The sequence below is a fragment of the Camelus bactrianus genome, chromosome 13 (assembly GCF_048773025.1).
Source record: "Camelus bactrianus isolate YW-2024 breed Bactrian camel chromosome 13, ASM4877302v1, whole genome shotgun sequence".
NCBI lineage: Eukaryota > Metazoa > Chordata > Mammalia > Artiodactyla > Camelidae > Camelus > Camelus bactrianus.
Window position 1 is genome coordinate 28,666,371 of NC_133551.1, and position 23,664 is coordinate 28,690,034.

The 23,664-nt window shown below is 44.0% G+C and overlaps 1 protein-coding gene across 4 annotated transcripts in view; it reads left to right on the forward strand.

Annotated features, from left to right (window-relative positions):
• WLS (Wnt ligand secretion mediator) overlaps positions 1–23,664 on the forward strand; it is a 122,658-nt gene that overhangs the window by 46,149 nt on the left and 52,845 nt on the right. For all 4 annotated transcript variants that reach the window (XM_010963424.3, XM_010963425.3, XM_045522988.2 and 1 more), the window contains exon 3: positions 20,294–20,418. In XM_010963424.3, coding sequence (XP_010961726.2) covers positions 20,294–20,418 — 125 coding nt within the window. The remainder of the gene's footprint in view (positions 1–20,293; positions 20,419–23,664) is intronic.

Sequence of the window (23,664 nt, forward strand, 5' to 3'; positions counted from 1 at the left end):
ACATGCCCACTATAGCACAGCTGGCCAGAGACAGAGCAGGACCTCCTGGTTGTGTGTCAACCATGTGGGGAGGTGGACGGAACACAGCAGCAAGTAGCTCCCACAGACAGGCCCATGAGCCTGCTGCCAAACAGTGGCCGCTAAGGTTTTTGGACAAAAGTTGTGCTGGTCCTTTTAAAATGGTGTGTTTTCTATTTTTTTTTTTTTTTTAATCTCCCAAGTTCAGGGAATGTAGTGCAGTCTAGAATCTAGACTAGGAGGTAGGCTGGTCCTGTTTATAGTGCCACAGCTGCAGATCACCCACGTGTCTCATTTCCTGCTCTGAGTTTAGAATATAAATGAGGAGATTCTCTTTGCATCCGTAACAAGTATATCCTGGTTACTAAAATAAAAGCCTGGTGACATCAATGAAAAATGTGGGCAGCAAAGCTACCAGCAGCAGCAGATTCCTCGATGGCACCCCCCTATATATAAAATGCTTTTACCTCCTCTTCTCACTTTGGATATTCTTGTCAGTATCTAAATACCAGGCAGTCATCACATAGCTAATGTGAGGTTCTTTTCTTTTCTTTTCTTTTTTCTTTATTTTTTTTAACATTTTTTATTGATTTATAATCATTTTACAATGTTGTGTCAAATTCCAGTGTAGAGCACAATTTTTCAGTTATACATGAACATATATATATATTCATTGTGTGAGGTTATTTTATAGGAAATCATACCTTTATTCTTTTGGGTGACCTAAGAAAACATGAAGTGAGGTGATTTTCTGAATGATGCTTTTCAGAGCAAAAGAAAGTTAGGTGGGGGAAGGAAAACCCTTTGTTCAGCAAAGCAGAATTCTACTTGCAAAAGTACCAGGGATCCCGCAGTGGGAAAAAAAAATTTTTTTCATCAATATCTACCTGCTGTCTACACACTGACGCTAAGGATGGTTCCAGTTCCTTTTTTGCTTTAATAAGTTAGTAGGTGTTAGTAGGAGATGTAGCAGTAATTCTTCAAAGGAAGAGAGGTTCTCGTTTTTTAATTGTTCTCGTCTAGGTTGTTTCCTAAAGTAATTGTCCAATGAATCTACCTTTTCTGCCTTACTGGTTATTCATATTATGACCACAAAGGAAAGCCCAGGCCTGACCTAACAAGCAAGATGATGCACATTCTTTAAAGGTGAGGGTTGGGGGAAGACTGAAAATATCTAAATTTAGTATCTGAAAGTTGCCATCACATAGAAAAAGAGTTCTAGTAGTTGGAGTTGTTCAACAGTGAAGAGGCTCTCTTTAAATAGTGAGCAGCCTGTCACTGGTAGTAATCAAGTGGCAGCTGGTTAGGGGGACAGTCATAATGATGACCACAGTGATAGCTTGCATGAGTTGGGTTTCTTTACAAAATGCCCATGTACTAGAGATGCTGGTGGTTGTCTATGTTGCCAGCCATTTGCTTTAGCTTCATATCATTTTCTTAAAGAACTTGCCTAGCTCTCCACCCTCAGAGTATGAGTTTCCACCACACCTGTTGGGTGGGCAGCTGGCCATGCAATTAGTCCCCCAGCTACAGCTGATGCCTCAAGGGGGAACAGTCCGATTTCCTTTTGTACGAAATTGGGATTCATTATTTCCAGGCCCACCTTCCTTGGCATTTCAACTGAAGATTCCTGAGGGCCACCTGGGCAGCCATCATTTGTCACATGCATGGAGAGGCAGAGAAGGCTGGTTGACAAAGTGGGAAACCAGATGTAAAGAGGAAAGTGGAGATGAAGGACCATGGGTTGTAATTATGATCAACTGCAAGTGATGACTCTTCCTGGTTCCACTCCCTCAAGCTTGTCAGCACTTTGTGCCCTTGAGTTTCTTGAGAAACCCTAGTATCCTTTCAGCTGATTCTGGCTTAAGCTAGTGTGGGTAAATCCTGTGACTTGCAACCAAATCGTCTCTGAGTAAGACAACTTTATTTTCATTTCATCTGATCATCTCAACAATTCTTGACAGAATGAGGAAACTGAGGACGAGAGGTTAAATGATTTTTCCAACTTCTCTAGGCGAGAAATAGAGGGCTTATAATGTGAAAGGGATCTTGGGATTCCAGTGTCTTGATCCCATTGAATCTATGGCATGAGTCCATAGTGCTCTGGAGTGGCTTCCTGGTCTGAGTGAGAAATTATGTAAGATGACCCCTAAGGTCCCATCCACTCTATGTCTCCTTTGCTGAGAGTCCATGACTCACTTAAGGTTCTTGGGCTCTATAAAAATCTCATGAGTTTTCCTTGGGCTTTGTGAATCAGTTACTTCAAAGACCCTCAAGTCTGAACCATTTTAGAAGGTGCTGTTCAGTGGGGTTGGATGCCCCTTTGTTAGTGGGTGAGCTTAGTGTTGAAATGAGTGAGTTTTCTTGTCTTTTATTTTGTTACGTGTTACCTTGTGTTCATTTCTAGTCCTTGGGTAGGCAGACAGGGTTGGTGTACTGGAAGTGTATTTTTAGCCTGACATTAAAAAATGTATCATAGACACCAACACAGGAAGCTGTTTTTAGGTGAGTCAGTATATAAATAACCTCAACGTTTTCATAAAGGAATGGTAGATCTTTTAATTTAACAGCCCAGCTTCTGAGGCTACCTTCCTAACATCCTACGTTCATTTAGTGGTCATTTATTGGGCTTCTACTATGTGCTGGCAGTTTTTTCTTAGGATTTAAGGTACAAAGACAAGTCCTTATCCTTCATAATACAATTTCAGAAAACCTCATGGCCCTTCTTTGTTTACTTCTCTCCCTCCTGTAAGATTGAATCTTGAGGGCAGGGACTGTAGCTTGGGTATCCTGTTCATCTTTGTGTCCTCATACTTAGCACAGCCCCAGGCACAGTGAATACTTGAGATGTACTCAAAAGAATTAGTTAAGAGCTCACAGTCTAATTCGGAGGGAAACAAAAATTTATACTGATGTGTTCAGTGCTAAGTGCTCAGCATTCCATGAACACAGAAGGAGAAATGATTAGCTCACTGCGAAGATAGTTTTTTAATTGAGTCTTGAAGGGTGGAGTCTTAAAGGAGATGTTGGAATTTGTGACTGTCGACCATCTGACAGCAAAGAAACAATCCAAGGGCAGCCTTATTTGGTTCTGGGAAGCCAGAGTGTTTGGGCTGAGTCCCTGACCCGTTTTAAATTGACACCTTTGGTAAGTTTTTGAACTTCCTTACATTTTATTTTCTTTACTTACAAAATAGAAATAATAGTAGTACCACCCTGGTACTGGCACAAAAGCAGACACATAGATCAATGGAACAGGATAGAAAGTCCAGAAATAAACCCATGCGCTTATGGTCAGTTAATCTATGACAAAGGAAGCAAGAATATACAATGGAGAAAAGACAGTCTCCTCAACAAGTGGTGCTGGGAAAACTGGGCAAAGTCTGTAAAAGACTGAAATCAGAGCATTCTCTAATACCACATACAAAAATAAACTCAAAATGGATTAAAGACTTAAATGCAAGACCAGATACTATAAAACTCCTAGAGGAAAACATAGGCAGAACACTCTTTGACATAAATCACAGCAGTATTTTTTTTCAAACCAGCTCCTAGAGTAATGGAAATAAAGGCAACAAAATAAGCGAATGGGGTCTAATTAAACTTGGAAGCTTTTGCGCAGCTAAGGATACCATCTACCATCAACAAAATGAAAAGACAATCTAGAGAATGGGAGAAAATATTTGCAAATGATGTGACCGACAGGGGATTAATTTCTGAAATATACAAACAGCTCATATAGTTTAATATAAAAAAAACAAGCAACCCAGTCGAGAAATGGGCAGAAGACCTGGATAGATGTTTCTCCAGGGAAGACATCCAGATGGCCAGCAGGCACATGAAAAGATGCTCAACATTGCTAATTGTTGGAGAAATGCAAATCAAAACTACAATGAGATACCACCTCACACCAGAGTGGCCATCATTAAAGGATCCACAAATGATGAAAGCTGAAGAGGGTGTGGAGAAAAGGGAACCCTCCTACACTGTTGGTGGGAATGTAAATTGGTGCAGCCGCTGTGGGGGACAGTTTGAAGATTCCTTAAAAAACTAAAAACAGACTTGCTGTATGATCCAGCGATCCTACTCCTGGGTATACATCTGGAGGAAAATATTATTCGAAAAGACACATACACCTCAGTGTTCACAGCAGTGCTATTTACAATAGCCAAGACATGGAAACAACCCAGATGTCCACTGACAGATGACTGGATAAAGATGTGGTGTGTTTGTATACACACACATACACACACACATGCACACACACAATGGAATGCTACTCAGCCATAAAAAAGAAGAAAATAATGCTATTTGCAGCAACATGGATGGACCTAGAGATTGTCCTTCTAGGTGAGGTAGGGAGAGGGAAAAATACCATGTGATGTCGCTTTCATGTGGAATCAAAAAAAAAAAAAAAAAAAGGACACAGATGAACTTATCTACAAAACAGACAGACTCACAAACATAGAGAATAAACTTACAGTTACCAGAGGGTAAAGCAGGGGCTGGGAAGAGATGAATTGGAAATTCAAAATTTGCACCTTTTGGGGAGTGATGGATATGTTAGCTATCTTGATAGTGGTGGTGGTTTCATTGGAGTTTATATCTATCAAAATTCATCAAATTGTACATCTGAATATGTGTAGTTTACAGGAATTATACCATAATAAAGGTATGAATAAATAACTGAAATGAAATTGTAGTACCACCCTTAAATAGGGTTGTTTTAAGGATGAAACTAGAATAACACACATGAGGCTTTTTACACAGTGCACATAGTAAATGCTCAGTAAAAGTGCATTATTAATTATTCTTGTACTTGAGCAGAGAGAAGAAAATGTTAAGTCCTGGAGACAATATAGAAACCTAGGAAGGGAGGCAGCAGGGCCAAATGTGCAAAGCAAAGACCTGGGTGGATGCTGGCCATAGGCTTTTCCTTACCTCAGGGCAGTACTTAACTTTGGATCAAGCACCTTGACCTTGGGAGAAAAATGTGCAAAGGCCCCATTCAGATATTTTGTATTCATATTTCAACTGAAGCCCTGAAGGTCACCTGTGGGATTCAGAGGTCTTCGAATCTCAAGGTAAGAGCTCCAGCTTCATGTTATAGGTGGACCCCAAAAGTGCCGAATTGCACGTTGACCACCTCTTAAGCAATTGGAGCACACCTTAAAACAGAAAACGTGGGAAATTCTCAGCTCCCTTAACGAGAATATGCCCACAGGGCATGATTTAATCCTATTTGACTGTAAATATATTAACATGTAAATTAAAATGTTTGGAAACAGAGTAATAATACAAGATAGGGAGCAGAGGGATATATGAGAGACAACTTCTTTGAGGTCCGAGAACTTCTGGTTTGCAGCTGAGAAAGGCAGAACTAAGACCCATGTTTTCCACCGTGAGATGCTGTGAAATAATATGTTGTATGCAAAGGATAGTGAACTCATTTCTTAGAAGAATTCCATATTGGAGAGAAAAGATAAGCCCTCGAAAGATAGAAGGACTGGTTGGTGAATTGCCTTAATAACCTGGTTAAGAAATTTAGAGTTTGATCCTGAAGAAAAAGAACTGAAAATCACGTATCTAGTGCTGAAATGAAATGTGGAATTCAGGATTTGAGACTCATAGCTTGTCCTTTGAATTATACAGCAGCTGGAAATCGAATTTCTTTCTTTCTTTTTTTTTTTTTTCCATCTGGACTGCTCGCGTGGTGGTCTTCCCGACGGGAGGGCATCTGTGAACTTTTTAATGGGAGAAGTCGTAAAGCTGGGTTAGGGCCGTGTTTGCACAAGGCTGGCTTCCGAGGCAGGTAAAATCCAACTCCCCATTTGCTTTTCAGCTACAGACACAGCCATTGCTGCCACCACCAGCTGAGTGACTCGGAATCGAGGGGTTGCCAGTAATTGTGGGTTTTAAGTCACAGAGGAAAAAGATAAGAGGCGAGCAAGGCTGGTTTTTTCACAATTAAATGTTACCTCTCGGGTTTCTCTGTCGGCAGGAATCCGAGAGGTCAGGACCCACCAGCCATATTATTTTTCTCCCTGGCTGCCTGCTGTCATTCTCATCCCCTCCTCATTCACGGAACGAAGAGAAGGGGGTTGGAAATAAAAAGCTTGTTCTAGCCTACTTTTTCCTTTACGAAACTTGTCGGAAACAAAGCTTTCCCGTGAAACAGACGGGATCCCTTCTGCTCGCTGGCTTTTCCTGCCGGCAGCATGAAGATATTTTTTGGAGGAGAGAGAAACCATTGTTGCAATGCACTTTTGTCCTTTTATGGTTCTGGCATTGTTTTTCCTCCGGGACTGCCCTGTACTCTGGTACTTTTGTATTTGTTTCTGCTTAACTCGTATTAGTCAAGCTCGAGTTTTTATCCTTTGTTGCATCAACTCCATTATAAGTGCCCTGAGGGCAGGAATTGTTGCACTGTCCTTTGTTTTTAACCACAGTGCCTCAAATACAGAAGGCAGTTAAGCAACTGGTGGTGTTTTAGTTTTCTACATTCATGAGATGTTAGGACGGGAAGGACCTTAGTCATCACACGTTTAACTTCGGTATTTAATGAAAGCATACAATGTGTAAAGTGACTTTCTCCAGTTGCACAGCTAATTATGGCTTTCCTAGAGCGAGAAACAGGTCTCCTCTCCTAACCAGTGACATAATGGGAAAGGACTGGAGTGGTGGAGTCAGGCAAACCCAGTTCACAACCTGCCTCCCTCCCACACTGACCCTGAGACCACGTGCCTCCGTTTCCTCATTTTGAGATCGCAGATGATCGTTTCTGTCTGTCTGGCATCTCCATGTGGCTGAAATGCACGTCACAGGCCCTCAAAAACGCGTGCTTTTAGGAATCATTGTTTTATTTCTTTTTGAAATGCGAGACCTCCTTTATAAGAAAACACATTTCTGTGATCTATTTAATACCAGAAAATGTCTCCCAATTGCCGTAGGTGAGAAGGACTTAGGAGAGAGAGCAGGCTAGTAGGGTTCTTGGGTGGGTGCAGCCTAGGATGGGGCTAGAAGTGGAACTCGGTCCTTCCCAGAGAGTAAAGGTCACAAATGCAGTGCCTTTGTCCGCCTCCCGTCAGCCCTCAATGCAAGGGAGTTGGGTTGGTTTGTTCAGCAGTTAGGCACAGAGTGCCTGCTATGCTGAGCAAGAGACTAGAGACCTGAGGGGATGAGCAAGTCCAAGGGCCCGCCCTGCTTCCTGAGTGATGGGAACATCGATGATGGTGAGCAATGCAGCGAGAGAGGGGAGAGGGCCAGGGGCTGAGGGAGGAGCCCACAGGAGGACGCCGTCCAGACTTAGTGATGGTCAGAGGCAAGTTTGTGGCCAGATGCACGGAGAGACTGACAGAGGCAAAGGAGGTGCCAGCATTACCTGGAAGGAACGATACGTTATTTCAGGGGAAAGACTGAGGATGATGGTGGAGAGGAAGAGCAGTAAAAGAGAGGAAGAGCAGAAAAAGGAGCCTCCGGTTAGTGTGGAGTGGCTTTTATTGACGGAAGGGTAGTGGAAGTCTTCTGGGGCCCAGCCAGGGGTCCTGGTGTTCGATCACGCTTCCTTCTCTCTCTCTCACAGACACACAGGCCTTCTCCACCCTCTTTGTAGTGTTAGGAGTCCGTCCACCTCCTGGAAGCCTGAGCGGCAGCCCAGCATTGTCCCGTTGCTACCTGAAGCTCAAGTTTAGGGAATGCCCTGGCTGAATGATCTAGGGGAGAACCTGATCTGCAAATAGAACCCCAGATCCTGGGTGCAGTCATTCCCCACGTAAGCTGTCCGAAACAAATACTCTGTGTGAATAACACTGGCCTGACTCCAGCAATAACACAGCTGTTGAAACAGCTTAGTCACCAGGGCGATGGAGGTGGCGTGGCGCGGGAATGCTGGGGACCGGTGATCTGACATTTAGCTGGCTGGCAGCCGCCCTGAGAACCAGCACAGGTCTGTGGGGGAGCTGCAGAGAGAATCTGCTTTCCGTCCACAGGCACTCCCTTGTTTCTTTTGAAGCCCAACCTAATCCCCTCCCTGGGCAGGGCGGACAGCGGAGGACAGCTAAAACATTTTAGGACCAAGGAGAGAAAGAAATGGTTCATTCCTTCTAGACACCTGGTTTCTCCCCCTTAATGATCCATGTTTATTTCCTGGATAACTTTTTTTTTCCCTGCCCCAGGCTCGGCAGAGTATAATTTAGATACCATGAACAGGAGAAACGCGCATTCATTTATCTTATCTAGAAAATGGAGTGACTTTCTTAGCTTTTAGGTTTCCGGGTGATGTGGAAAAATTTAGGAGGGCACGTCCTGGCCCTTCTGCCTGATCTTGCTTAGATTTCTTCAGGAGCTTCATCTGCCAGAGCTCTTGTCTGAAGGACTCTGGGCAGATCTGGGCAAAATACTACACCAGTTTCATCAGGATTTGAGGAGGACTGATAAACTGCCAGACAGTGACCCCATTCCTCTTCCAGCCCTTTGAAGACGTGACCTTTGTGTTTTCTCTTTATCCTGGACTTCTTCTGCACTGTTTGTTTTGGAAGTTGTTAAGTTAAATTAGCCATCCCTTTCCTCTCTTGGTTACTGTATGGGAATGCAGCTGTCAGTCTATGAACTCTGCCATCGTCTATTTTTAGATTCAGTGTGAATGAAGCCCTCTTCTCTAATTGCATTCAGAGAGAGAGAGAGAGAGAAGGAGGCAGGTAGATTTCATAACCATCGCATCAGCTATTCTAAATGCCCTGTGCACTCATGGTGTCCTAGGGAGAAAGCAAAGAAGCCCACTGTGTGTTTACCTCCCTTGGCTGTCAAGTTTGTTTTCACTCCACATTTATATTGATTATGATCATATAGAAAAGAGCTGTTGCCACATTTGCTTTCCAGTGTTTTAACACTTGCCGGCTTGATTGGTTCTGATTTCTTAAGCTTTGTTAGAAAAAGATTGGTTCATTGTTGAGTTCAAATTTCTTGGAAAACAGGGAAGATCCTTCTTGTGATACTTACCATGAGAGTAAATAATCTTCAGCATGCTGAGAACTGTGTAAGGGCAGTGGACCTCAGTTTCTTCTAGATCTCTCTACCCACACCCTCCTGCCCCATCCCAGTCTGCCTTTCACACAGCGGCCAGATCTCTTGCTTAAAGATCCTTCTGAACAAAATGCTGCAGCATTTAGAGCACGTTTCTTCTCTTTGTCATCTGACCCTCCTCTCCAGCCTTTCCTGTTTTCTCCACTCTTTCTCTCATTCCTTGCTGTATTAAAGTAGCTTGTTTCTCTGACTATCCTGCTCTTTTGTGCTGCCATGACTTTTTATGCATGCAGCTCCCTCTGCTTATAATTCCTTCTCCTCTGTCCTTACTCGGTGAACTCATACTCATCCTGCGATTCACAGTTACACGTCCTCTCTTCCAGATAAGATAATCGAGAAGGACATGTATTCTATGCTGCATTCCTTGTCCCCTCCCTAGCACTCTTGACATCTTTGTGCTGACTACAGTTGTCCCTTGATACCCCCGGGGGATTGGTTCCAGGACCTTAGGGAATATGAACATTCACAGATGCCCAAGTCCTTCACATAAAATGGTACAGTACAGTCAGGCCTCTGTGTCTGTAGATTCTGCAACCATGGTGGGCACAGAGGGCTGAGTGTATACATGTACTTCTAATGTAGTACCTCCCACACGGGATTGTTCTTGTTTATGTATATACCTTCCTACCCCACCTTACTGTGAACAATTGAGGGCAATGACTTTGCCTTGTATATCTTTTTTTATCCCCACTATTATGCATAGAAACTAGTAGATGCTTAAAAACATCTGGTAGAGGAAAGAGTGAATTGGATCGGGCGGCCCATCTAGCATTAGAGGTTTCAGACGTGTATTATTCTGTCATGGTGGCAGCACCAGTTGTTATGATGTCTCAGTTCTTGGGCTTCTTTTCTGTCCTGGAAAACTAGGCTTGAGTAGATCCCTAGGGACCTGACATGTCACACCCAAATGAGTGCTGCACCACTTACTTCTCTGGAATCTCTTGCCTGTCATTCATCTCTTCTCTTACCCCTGTAGACTTGGACAGGTGTGATACACACTTCAAAGGCCCACCTTTTTATTGCTTTACTTAATCCTTAAACTCTAGAACAGGTCATAGAACTATTTGGTTTCTAGCCCCTGTGGTTCCATCCTGTCCCCTCCTTTAACCCCACAAGCCCTCTCAAACAGAACACGAGAACAACCCCATATTACAATTCAGATGGAGAGGGAGGAAGGAGACAGTGCCTTCCACAGGCTCACTCCCTTTCTACCCAGTCCTGGGGACAGGCATATTGTTCCTTGATGGGACCCTTGGGCCAAATTTGAGGAACATCCCTTTTCCTGAGAGAGAAAGAGAGAGAGTGAGTGTGTGTGTGTGTATACATATACATATGTGTGGGGTTGGGAGAAGGGAATCAGGCAGGATGGAAAAGGAAGTGAATGCCCCCACAACAGAGCAAACTGTAGACTACACATGTGCGGTATACAGGTAATGGAGTGGCAGAGGGAATTTTGGTTTGGAGGAGTAGTTGGAGAAAGAATGATGATGATATTCATTCATTCATTTGGCAAAAACTTAATGAATATCTATTCCATAAAGACATGGGTGATAGAGCTGTGAAGAAGACAGACAGTCCCTGGCTTTCAGAAACCTCTCAGTCTCAGTGGGAGGAGGCCAGGGAAAGAGATCTAGGTAAGTAGCCAGGTGGGTGGACTGCAGGATACATGTTACAGAGCTGGGCACGCAGGGGCCTGTGGGAGCCAGAGGAGGGGCACTTCAGCAGTCTCAGTGGGTGAGGGAAGGTGGGAGTGAATCTGTGGAACTCTCGAAGATGAGCAGGAGGTATTCTGGTACGAGTCGGGATGCCCAGGTATTATGAGCAGAATACTATCTGCGGCCTGGAGGAAAAGAACCTCTTTTGTAATTCACCCTCTCGAAGGGGGCAGTTGGTAAAAACTAGGTGTGCTTACAGGGACCCCGAGTACAGTTAAGTGAAGGTAACCTTGAGTAACAACCTTTAAAAAGCAGCCAGCATTTACTGAGTGCTTGTTGTATCCCAGGGCTGTGCTGAGTAATCCACATGGTACCTCATTTAATCCTCATAACCACAGGAGACAGGCATGCTGTTCTCCCCCTTTTATAGACAGAGAAGTTCAGCAGCTTACCTGCCACTGCACAGGTACCAGGTGGCCAAGGCGGACCACGATCACAGGCTGCTTCTCTCCGGAGTCTGAACTCTGTCTAACCCATCTCCATGGCTGGGGAGGGATGGCGGGCTACATTCAAGGTAACCAGTCTCCAGGGCAGGAGTAAGGAAGGGTTCGTGAGATAAGACCCTAGGATGCTAACCAAGAGCCACATCTTGATCTTCTATGCCATTTAAGGAGTTTTAGCATTAGACTGAGGACAGTGTAAAGACATTTAAATTGTTTTAGAAATCATCTGTCTTGTTACAGTGTGAAAAACAGACTTGGGTCATGTGTTTTGAGTCATCTAGACCTGAGATGACGGTGGCTTTTAACAAGAGGAGTGGTGCTGAGGAGAGAGAACATAAATCTGCAAGACTTGATGAGTTGAGAGAACTGACCAAATTTGGTGGTTTGACTTTCTTTTCTGCACCATGGAAATAGAGCCATCCAGTGGAAAGTGGGCTTGCAGATTTGAAACTCAGGAGGGAAATCTGAACTTAAGAAGGTGGCTGGTGTCCTAGGAGAGGAGGAGACTCCTCAGGGCGAGTGTGCTGAGTTAGAAGGGGAGAGAGCTACTCTGCAATCCAGTGAACACCAGGATGTATTTTTTTTTTTCTGTATTTTGTGGTCCTGCAGATCCATTTGTTTACAAAACATTTGATGCCCCAGCTACTTTTCCAAATGTATAACCTTTAAGCAGTCCAACACGGCGTAGCTGGGATAAGTGGGTGTTCTCTAACTGAAAAGGTGTCACTTTGCAAAAAGCCTGATCTGAGGACTGTTCCCGCATGTCTAATCATGTTTCATAGACAGCTTACTTCAATTAGGGGATATTGCTTCAGAATATAGCAATGACAATGCTTAGAAAAATGTCTTCTTACACGTGAAAACTTTTTCTCCACAATGCAAATGCTTGATGTGACAGGGAAAAATGAGAGAGGTGATGCAAACTGAACTGTTGGGCTGTTTTGTGAAATAATTATACTCATTCATTTTATAACTACTCATAGCCTGGCCTGTGGGGCATCTTAAGAAAAAAGCCAGGACCAAATTTATAATTAGCCAAGTCCATTTTTGCCAGACCTAACCATGGATACTGGACAGGGTTGGTTTTGTTATTTCCTTAATTGAAAGCGTCAAGAAAATACAAGCCGGGTCAGGGAGTTTTTGATCGGGGAAGGAACGCTGGCATAAATAACCTCAGATTATATGTCTGCCGGAGGCTGGGAGGAGGCTGGTCTGCACGGCCTCTTTCTGAGGTTACCCAAACAAACCTGGTGACTGGCAGCTCCCCTATGTAACGTGGGAATGCACAGAAGTATTTTGAAATCTCTTTAATTTTTTTTCCCCAGGGCACGGGCCCAGGGAAATCAAGGTTTCTTAGGAAACCTAAAGGCTTTTGACAACCATAAAATAATTCTTTATTTCCCCTTAATGCAACTTGCCCTTCCCCTCTTCCCCTTTATTTCCAGTTAATTGAGCAACAGTATAACCTAACCATCCTGGGACTGGATGGAAAAGACCGAGTATTTTTAAGTGCCTGTGTGCCAAGTCGTCCTGTCAACAGCCTTGGGAAGTAGGTCCCACTGTTCCTATCTTGCAGAGGTGGAAATTGAAATTGGGACTTACTCAAAGTCACTTAGCTGGGAAGACATAAAGATAAAATTGAAAAGCAGATCTGTTTGGCCCCCACCCTCTTTATACTATCCTGGCTGGCAAATACCTATTTCCAAAAGTGTAAGTGAGAAGCGTTCTGATGACTTCCTGAATGAAGCTTCATCTTCCATCACTTCACCCTCTTCGCCAGGGGCCATTCTTACATTCTGGGTAACCTCATAAACCCCTAGGTTTCTTGGGGTGCTCAGACTGTTTGCTAGCTATTTGTCTCCCCACCATTTTTGGCTTATGCAAAGGACTTGCTCACCTCTCTGGCTTTCCACGTGTCTTCAGAAAACTGATCAGCTAACACTTTTCTCATGAAGGGCAGAGTGCTTTAACTCATACAGAGATAAATGCTTCTTAAGGGTATGGTTGGTCGATGCTTCCCCATATGGAAGGGCACAGATCTTTCCGCCTGTAATGATGCTCTGCCATCTGGGTGTGTCCTATAGAACCCTGGAGTGCAGTTACTCAGGTCAGAGCACCGCCCCCATAACAGGATGGAAATGGTAAGTGTAATGAACCACAGTATCTATCCATATCTCCCTTCTCAGTATTCCAAATGAATTTTCCATGCAACCAAAATGTGTCTCCAAAGCCATTTGAGAAATGTGAAGCTCAGAAGCCCACAGGCTAGCAAAGCTGCTGGTCTGGTTTAGGTGTAGAAAACCATGCATTTCAAATCTATAAATTCCCTATGCTGATACCTTACAACTTTACCCGACAGAACTGGTATAACCAGTGTCCTTGTTTTATAGGGAAGGTTCTCCAGGTGCCGGAGGTAGCTTTGGCCTTCCTGCCATTCTCCCAGGGAGCTCAGATTGGATGCTTCACTTTCATTATCCCCATGAATGGTGGCGAGGGGAGGGGAGTATTGCCCACGCAGTATCCCAGGAGTCATGAGACCGGTGTTTTATTACACACAACATAGTCATTAAAGCTGAACTTTGTTTCCGAGTCTATTGGAGGCAGAAGAGAAAGTGCTTCCGCCGCCTGACTTCACAGCTTTGCTGGGCTCCTCTGCCCGGTGCTTTCCTGTTTGTGAGTTCTGTGCTCCAGGTTTGAATAGGGGTTCATAGTGGGAAGTTCCATGTCTCTGAAACCTCGTGATTATTCTGAATTAAAAGTAGGCATAAGACTTAACTTTTACTTCCCAAAAGCTAACTATGCATGCTTTCTTCACTGTTCTAAATTGTTTTCATGTAGTAACTAATTTAATGATCACAGAATCCTCAGAGGCAAGTCCTACTTAGCAGGCTAAGGGGCCCTAGGGTACAGCCAGGGGTGGTGAGGGGTGAGATCAGAGTCCAGTGAGGGACGGCCAGGGGGCCACTCGAACCGGCTGTTCTCCCTGTGGTTTCCGTCAAACTATAGGCCATGAAGCTCCAGAAGCTCGAGGCTGATGTTTCTAGGGAAGAAGCCTCCTGAGTCTTGACCTCTCCCCTCACGAGCGGGAATAACACATGCCCCAGACGGCACCAGAAGTCAGGAGGTGCTGTGTGGGCATCTGGCAGAGCATGTGATAAAGTTCATGAATGTAATAGGAGGTTTAGAAAGTACTTCACCTGATGGTGGGATGGAAGGAAAAGAATGCTGGTGTGGGGGCCTGTGAAGGGTGTCCCCCGAAGAGTGACTCAGCTTGCCTGATGTCTTATCAGCTGACCTGCACAGAGATGTTTTATTTTGGTTTTGGTGACTTGGTGATTGACATTTACAAACTGAGAGATGTTTTATAACCACCTGAATTTCTGGCTTCTCTTGGAAAAGGCAGCAGGTCTGGTAAGACGACCTACTGCTCTCATGACGGCTGCGGGCTGGAGTGAAGGCGGCTGCCCGGACCCACAGGGCTTGCTCCCCGTCCCTGATCGCACACCTCGTTTGGGCCAGAACCACAGCTGAACCCAGGGGTCCCTGGGCTTCCAGCTTTGCACTTGGAGGATCAGTAACATTTCTCTAGTCGGTTTTCTGAAATGGTTCTGTGTGGGTTTGGGGGGTTCTTCCCTGAAGGCTCGTGTTAGACCATTGCAGACATGCCATGAGCCGTGCCTGTGGCCTCCCAGGGACACTGCGTGTGTGTCTCCTGTAGAAGGTTGTGTCTGGTCAGAGTTGAGTGGTGCCCCTGCACGCAGTGTGCGTGATCCAAGTGTTAAATTTGAATTCTGTTTCTACCAACAAAGGTCATAGAAGGTGGCAGTTGGTGGCGGGGTGGGTCTGGGGTGATCCAGACTGAAGTCGAAGTCCCAGCTCTACCATTTACTAGCCGAATATTTCTGGACAATATATGTAAGTGACCTCTTCTTCGTGGGATGGGTGTGAGGACCAGAGGGGAGAATGTTCACAGGGAGCCTTTGGTTTTACTCAAGACGTACCTATTCCTACTTTGTGACTAGTTTGAGGGGCCCCTTTCCTCACGAGTTAGCCAGTTTTCTTCGAGCAGTACAGACAAGATGGTTGTCTTTTAAGACGGTTTCAGAATAGTTGTCTTTCTCATGTTAACAGCAGCCATGTGACTTCAGGCGAGTCATGTCGTATCTGAGGACCTCGGTTTACTCACTAATCAGAAGGAAATACCTGTGCCCACTTTATGGAGCTGTTTAATGAGGTCATTTAAATGAAAGCACGGAAGTCATGAGCGCCTGATACAGAGTAATTGTATGTGAAAACAGTGTTTAAAAATTTTGTTTGTTTTTAACAGCATATTTTAAAACAGCCTGGGGATCCCAATAGGTGGCTTTAACTCTTATAGTGGGAAGCAGGCCAGGAGGTGAGTCTCTCCGGCCCTGTCTCTCCTTGAGGCACCTGCTCTGAACCACATTGGTGGGGCCCAGGGCAAGAGTCCCAGTGAAGGCACGGCTGCCGTGTGTCTAAATATTTTAAAGTAATAAATCAGGACACCTCATTGTTAAGCCAAATAAGTTCTATCATCCAGTTATAACAAATTCACCTTCATAATGAACTGGAAGTTTGGGTTTGAACTTAGGATTCTTGGACTGCTTGGAATTCTGTGCCAAAAAAAATGTGACTGACCAGGGAGTGTGGGCTTCCAGATGCCTCTCTCCCCACTCTTTGGTTCCCTGCCATGCAAGGAGTGTGTTTATGTGTGGACACCCCAACCCCCAAGCTTAGTCTCTGTATCCTCCTGCAAACAGCGTTCCTTTGACCACTCCTGAGCCCGGGGGTGCCCAGGTGGTTATGTAGTCCCCTTTGGAAGACAGAATCGGGGGGAAGCGGCACACCAGGCTGTGGAAATAGGCTCAGAGCTGTCTGGGCACATATCCTGGGGTGCTGAGTTCCTGGACCAAATTCTAGAAACTCTTGGAAGGAATTAGGCTCTTGGTGGGCACGTCCCCTTCCCTTGAGGTTCTTGTGCAAAGAGAAAGAGGACAGCTGGAAAAGGGCCAGACAGAGCAGGGCTCTGAACATAGGGGGCCAGATTCAGGGCCCCTCCTGCTGTGTCTAAGGCTAGTGCTGCCCTGAACCTGGCCCTCCAGGGAGCATAGTATGTGAACTGGTAACTTTCAAGTTTGTCCTCTTGAGTTCTGTGGTTCTGGGGGTACTCTCCCAGCAGAGTTGAAAGTCCCAATTCCTAATCCTAGTGTTAGAGATGAAAGGAGGTACCTTGGTGCCTAATACTCAACTCACAGGTGGGAGCTTTTGCCATTTCTTTCTTTTGACCACTGAGGCTGCCAAGCGAAGAGCAGTTATAGCCATCCTGGCTCCTAACCAAGAAGATATACAAACTCTGAGCATCGCCTCTGCCAAGCCAGGTCCCAACAGTTTCTTGTACAGACTCTTAGTATCCCCGTTCTCAGCCCTGGGTCTCTGCACAGCCTGGTGCCCCCAAGTCCAGAGTCTCCCCTTGGACTGAGAGGAGATGTGAAGATGGATGAGGACTGGGGATCCAATGATTCTGTGTACCGACCTTGACCCTGTTACCCTGCTGTCAGCATCTTGTGTCTCCTGTCATATGGTGCTTTCCAGTTCTGAGTGGCTCAAGGGCCTTTTGGACATGTTGGCTCACTTTTTCAGAATATCCCTTCTGTGGGAGTTTTAGCTGTACCCGTCTCTGTGGCTGTCAGGAAATCCTACTTCATCTATTTTTCATCTTTAAAAAAAATTGTTTCAATCTGGTCTGCTTGTGCCACTACCGTTTTTTCCCCCTTGTGATTTAATTTCCTTTGTTTTCCTTTCCTGGTTTTTGCCTTTTTGTCTGTTTTTGTTTTGTGGAGTTGCAGGAGTGAGAGGAGGAAGGCACAAGTGGCCAATTCACTATGTTTGACTGAAGATTTATTATTTTTATTTATTTTTTATTGAAGTATAGTTGATTTACACTATTATGTTAGTTTCAGATATACAGCATAAGGATTCAGGTTTTGTTTTTTTTTTTTAACAGATTGTAGTCCATGAACAGTTACTATAAGATAATGGCTATAATTCCCTGAGCTATATAATATATCCTTGTTGTTTATTTTATACATAGTATTTGCCTCTCTTAATCTCATACCCCTTATGTGCCCCTCCCTGCTTCCCTCTCCCCATGGATAACCACGTTTGTTTTCTATATCTGTGAGGCTGTTTCTGTTGCTGTATACATTTGTTTGTGTTATTTTTTAATATTTCACATATAAGTGATATCATACAGTATTTGTCTTTCTCTGACATTTCACTAAGCATAATACTCTGTAGGTCTGTCCATGTTGTTGCAAATGACAGCATTTCATTCTTTTTTTATGGCTGAGTAGTATTCTATTGTCTGTGTTAGGGTGTGTGTTTATACATATGTGAATATTTTTACATCTCTTTATTCATTCATTTGTTGTGTACACTTGGGTTCCTTCCATGTCTTGGCTATTGAAAATAGTGCTGCTATGAACATTGGGGTGCATGTATCTTTTTGAATTACCGTTTTTATTTTTCCTGGTATATACTCAGGAGTGGATCATATGGTAGTTCTATTTTTAGTTTTCTGAGGAATCTTCATACTGTTATCTGTAGTAGCTACACCAGTTTACATTCCTGCCAACAGTGACATCTGCATCCTTGCCAACACTTGTTATTTGTGGACTTTTTGATGATAGCCATTCTGACAGGTGTGAGGTAATTTCTCATTGTGATTTGATGTGCGTTTTTCTAATAATTAGAGATGTTGAGCATCTTTTCATGTGCCCATTGGCCATCTGTATGTCTTCTTTGGGAAGATGTCTGTTCAGGTCATCTTCCCATTTTTTTGATTGTGGTGTTTGTTCTTTTGATATTGACTTATATGAGCTGTTTGTATATTTTGGATATTAACCTCTTGTCAGTTGCATCATTTGCAAATATTTTCTCTCATTCCACAGGTTGTCTTTTTGTTTTGTTGATGGTCTCCTTTGTGGTGTGCAAGCTTTAAGTTTAATTGGATCTTATTTGTTTATTTTTGCTTTTTTTTCTTTTGCCTGAGGAGACAGATCCAAAAAAAATATTGCTAGGATTTATGTCAGAGTGTTCTTCCTATGTTCTCTTCTTTATGGTATCATGCCCTACATTTAGGTCTTTAATCCATTTTGAGTTTATTTTTGTATGTGGTGTGAAGAAATGTAATCTCATTCTTTTACATGTAGCTGTCCAATTTTCCCAGCACGACTTATTGAGGAGACTGTCTTTTCTCCATCGTATACTTTTTCTGCCTTTGTCATAGATTAATTGACCAAGATGTGTGGGTTTATTTCTGAGCTCACTATTTTGTTCCATTGATCTATATGTCTGTTGTTGTGCCAATACTATGCTGTTTTGATTCCTGTAGCTTTGTAGAATAATCTGAAGTCTGGGAGGTGATACCTCCAGCTTTATTCTTTTTTCTTAAGATAGCTTTGGCAATTCAGAGTCTTTTGTGGTTCTATATAAATTTTAGGATTATTTGTTCTAGCTCTATGAAAAATGTCATGGATATTTTGACAGGGATTACATTAAATCTGTAGATAGCTTTGGGTAGCGTGGTTATTTGAACAATTTAATTCTTCCAGTCTAAGAGCATGGGATATCTGTCCATTTCTTTGTATTATCTTCAGTTTCCTTCATCAGCATTTTATAGTTTGCAGAGTATAAATCTTTCATTTCCTTGGTTAAGTTTATTCCTAGGTATTTATTCTTTTTGATGTGATTGTAAGTGGGATTGTCTTTTTACTTCTCTTTCTGATCATTATTACTGAGGATTTAAATAGTACTAATAAAGGAGTGGGCACAGATGTTCATTGAGGGTTTCAGCTATATCAGAATGGCCTCAAATCCCTTCTTTCCTGCATTTTTTCTTTCTCTTCCTAGATTTCCTTAGAGAGTCAGGGATCTACCACACAGTCAAACTGTCTTCAGGCCACACTGGGCCAGTGGGTAGAAAAGCCTTAATTTTCCAGACAGCAGTTATTCTTACCTGTTTCCCTTGTTATCTGGTGTTCAGGTTCCAGAGCGTAGAACTGACCCCAGTCTCATAACCCCAGTGGGGGCTGGCTCACCACAGTCATGTTAGATACATAGCGGTGCTTTTTTTCCCCTTTAAGATCCCTCAGTTCTTGAACTTGCTCAACAGAGTATAAAACACACAAAATAGATAGATGGAATTTTTATTAATCTAATCTCCTTAGTGAGTTCTGTGGTGAGTTGAACCCATTCATGGTCCTTACTTATAAGAACGTATATGTGAACATTCATTTGCACACTTATGTACTTATTATTATATTCCTGTATTTGTATAAGTCTTTAACTTGGAAAAAACACTTTACCTCTTATATCAACTTTGTCCACACCATCAAGAAGGGGTTTTGAGTTTTAGAGAAGCAGCAGACCCTATATTTGAGAGCTTCTTGGTGGGCAATTTTAAGAAGGATGCTTTCAGACTGGAGTCTGTCCTAAAGAAATACCCAAGGTACTTAAAACATGTCTCTGAGCGGTGATCAAAAAACTTGATCATTTTTATCAGAGAGGAGAGGAAACCTGGAGATGAGGTGCATGTTCCAAGTACCTAAGGCGCTTTAATGGAAGAAGGACCTCATCTGCCGTGTGACTCCTGTGTGCAGACCTGGGACCAGTGGGGCAAGTTACAGCAGGCTGAGTGCTGACCGTGAGTCAGAATTTGACCATTGGAGCTGCCTCAGAGAGAGTGAGACCCCGTTTCTGGAAGAGTTTCCTTGGGAGCTCTTTGACTTTTTGGCAGAGCCGTTGGTTATGTGAGGGGACCCAGTGTCCAGCTTCAATATTCATCCTATGACTTTTAAGTCTTCAGGTTTGGAGCGTTAGATTTGGAATTTGATAGGAGCTGATACAGCTCTTTTGTTTGGTTGTTTTCCATGGCAGAGCCTATAAGAATTTTTGAACTATTTCCAAAGTATCTCCCAAAGCCCATTTCTGAATTGCTCATCCTTTCTCTTGCAGGAGAAAATGCAGAAGTTTCCATGGACGTTTCCCTGGCTTACCGCAACGATATGTTTGCTGAGTGGACTGAAATGGCCCGTGAGAGAGTGCCCCGGAAACTCAAATGTACCTTCACCTCCCCCAAGGTAGGGTCCCTTGGTGTCTAGTTGATGGGGTGATTATTGTGTTTCTAGGTACGTGGGAAGATTTGCTTTACAATTTGCAGGCACGTTCTTTGTTTCTTAGCATGCACGACGCGTGGAGGTTAGTAGTCTTTGTCCTTTGTCTTAGAAGAGGGCAGTGTAGGTATTCCATGCCCCTGCACAGGAGGAAAGAGCAGAGGAAGGAATGTGCATTTGAAGTGATTTAGTTGTTTCTATGAAATGCCTCCCTAGAAATGAACTCTTGGTTCTTTGGTTATTAGCTAAAAGTGTTTGAAGAATGTTGCTAAGTTAATTTTAGGTGTGTAGATCTGCTCATATTGGATCAATGCTTGTGTGTGCTTCTCTGTTTCTTAGGCATCTCTGTTGCCAAAGTCAGCGTGCAGGTGTGAAGACTAACAATGCCAGGGAACAAAGAGCAGAGATAAGAGGAGGACCTGAGGGAGAAATCTCGCTTCCTCTGAGACCTCCCAGTCCTCTTATACACGTTTAGGTCTCTCCCGTCCCTGGTTCTTCCAGGAGGACCTGTTCAGCCACTGATGGAGGAAGGTCACTATCCTGCATGAAAGTTTTTCTGGGACAAAGGCCTTAGATTCTTGAGAGATTAAAATGTAGGGATGGACTCAGTGACCCTCAGAGGACAATGGGATTTGATGGTATAAGAACTAAATCAGAATCAGTGGAGGGACCTTTTCAAATGCCAAGTGCTGCCCTCACACAAGCTCCCCCCACCCCCAAGATTCTGTCCCCCTTCCCAGCTCCCTGCCCCCTCCCTGAAAGCCTCTGTGAAGGTGCAGCGGAGCCGCAGTCACCACTCCTCTTGCTTGTTCACGTTTCTCAAGGAGCACCACCAGCCAGGTGATCGCTGATGTCCCTGCAGGGGCAGAAATAGTCTTGTTTTCTTTGTGTGAAGTGCGTGGGAGGCCAGACTGCAGGGAAGCACTTCCTTGATTATGTCACTCGTCCCTCGGCGTCTTCACGTCAGTTGCTCCTGAAGGATTTGGTCTACTTTGTAGCACCCATTCTGCTGATTGATTAGGTTGCTCTCTTCTCCTGACATCGGCCTTTCCTAACTTCACTTTTGCCTGTAACTGCCAAGTTAGGGTGCCCTGTGGTATGGTCTGAATGGCAGGTTGAAGCCTCTGAGTGCCATGCCCCCGCCCTGTCCATCCTGCCCTGAAGAGGAGTGAGATGCGGCGGGGCAGGTTCATTACCAGTAGTTAAAGGCCTGGATGTGGAGCAAAACACACTCAGCTTCAGTTCCAGGGTGTATCGCTGACTGACTGCACGACCTCAGGCAAACTTGCTTAATCTGCCCGGTTCAGTTTCTCCATTGCAAAAGTGGGATCGTAATTCCTTTATACATATGGGAATCTTTCTAAGGACTAGATGAGATAATGAACAGAAGCAGGGTGACCTTATCCCTTAAAATCTAGTCCTGGGACACGTTTGACCAGATGGGCCACCAGGACGAAAGGTATAAACCAAAACGTTCCTGGGCAAACCGTACACCCTACACGTGAGCACTTTTTGGGGCACCTGGTGGTTTTTAAGTCTCCCTCCCCAGGTTCCCTAGACCAGAGCCACAGAAAGTGTGGTCTAAGGACAGACAGCATCAGCATCTCCTGGTAGCTTGTAGGAGATATAGATTCCCCGGTCACACCCCAAACCTCTAAATCAAAATCTCAGTGAAGGACGAAGGAATCTGTGTTTTAACAGGATTTCAATTCCTTCTCTTAAGCTTGATAAAGCTTGAGTGACTTCAGTAGACCTTCTGCTGAATGATCAGATATCCCCCCACACCTCCCCCCAAAAGCCATTTGAAATTGTTTTGGGTAGGCCCTTGGGGGAAATTTATATGTAAAAATGAATGGTAACAAGAAACTAAAGGTGGCAAGAGAGAGGAATAGCTAATATTTTCAGATCTTTGTATGCAATGGAGGGATTTAATTATAACCTCTCTAGCTGTCGCTGCCAAGTTGATTGCATCTTTCAGAGGTAAGACTTGGATACCTGAGCTAAAGGATATAAAGCTTTGGATATGGTATTTCATCCTCAGAAGAGGGAAAAGTCATTTCTCACCTAACTTCTACACTTAGAGGGCACTGAGAAGCAGAGTGAGGGGGAGGTCATTAAGAAGTCTGCAACTGCTTAATGACAGTTGCTTAATTAGCTTTAGGATGTGTTGATCTCTTTCAAGAAAGATATTAAACCTTGAAGAGTGTGAAGGAAATGAATCATCAAATCTATGCTTTTTGATTGCAGTGAAATTTAGACTTGAGTCTGAAGATAAAATGAGAAATTGCTTTAAAGCTTTTTAGTCCCTGGTGGATTGTGAAGTTTAAAAAAAAAAAGTCAAGTTGCCACCTGCTGTAATTTGTCCTAATTAGCCAGTCTCATGTTGGAGTTGGAGGGCTGAGGAGGATGGGGGAAAGGAAAGGGAGGGAGGAAGAGAGAGAAGGAAATCTTTCTTCCTAAATGCCCTAAATACCGGCAGAGGCAGAACCTCAGTGCAGAAGGAAAAGGCCCCAGCAGGATACAGTGCATTTGTCTCTGAGACAGGTAGGCCAGGCCAGAGTCCCAGGATCCTGTGTGTCTCTCTAGTTTGTCGGACTTAGGTAAATTTGTCTCTTGTGGTGGTGTTACCCTCTTGTAGGGACAGGGAAGTGGAGGACATGCAGAGGCCCTTGATGGGGCATTAGAAGGAAGCCTGGAGATCATCTTATTAAATCATCTTGTTTTCTGTCTTAGGAAGAAAGTGAGGCCAAATGAAGTGGGTGACCTTCTAAGGTACCCAGCAAGGGGTGAGGTCAGGACTAGAATTGATGGCTCCTGGCTTGAAGTCCAGTGCCCTCCTTATCACAGCACGGTGCCTACCTTCAGGAGTGTCAGAGGCAACAGCTTTCCTGTCTTCATGCTGTACCCAGTCAGTGGCATTACACTAAACAAGTTTTGTTTCCTCCAAACTTTCTATTTCTATAAGACCCTGACTGGAGACGTATGAGAAAACCCTCCTCTTGTTACCACAGAGGGTAACCAGCCTCCTCAGTGCAGCTTCCTCTGAGGCTGAATTAGAGCCCATAATGTGTTTTCAGTAGTTCTGCAGAGTCCTAATACTAGCATTGATTTGTAAGTATAAAAGAGAAGAGCAGAGGGGAGAGACAGATCTATACAAAAAGACTTACATAGCCTGCAGCTGAGGTTTGGAAAAGGATTCTTTCTATAGAAGGA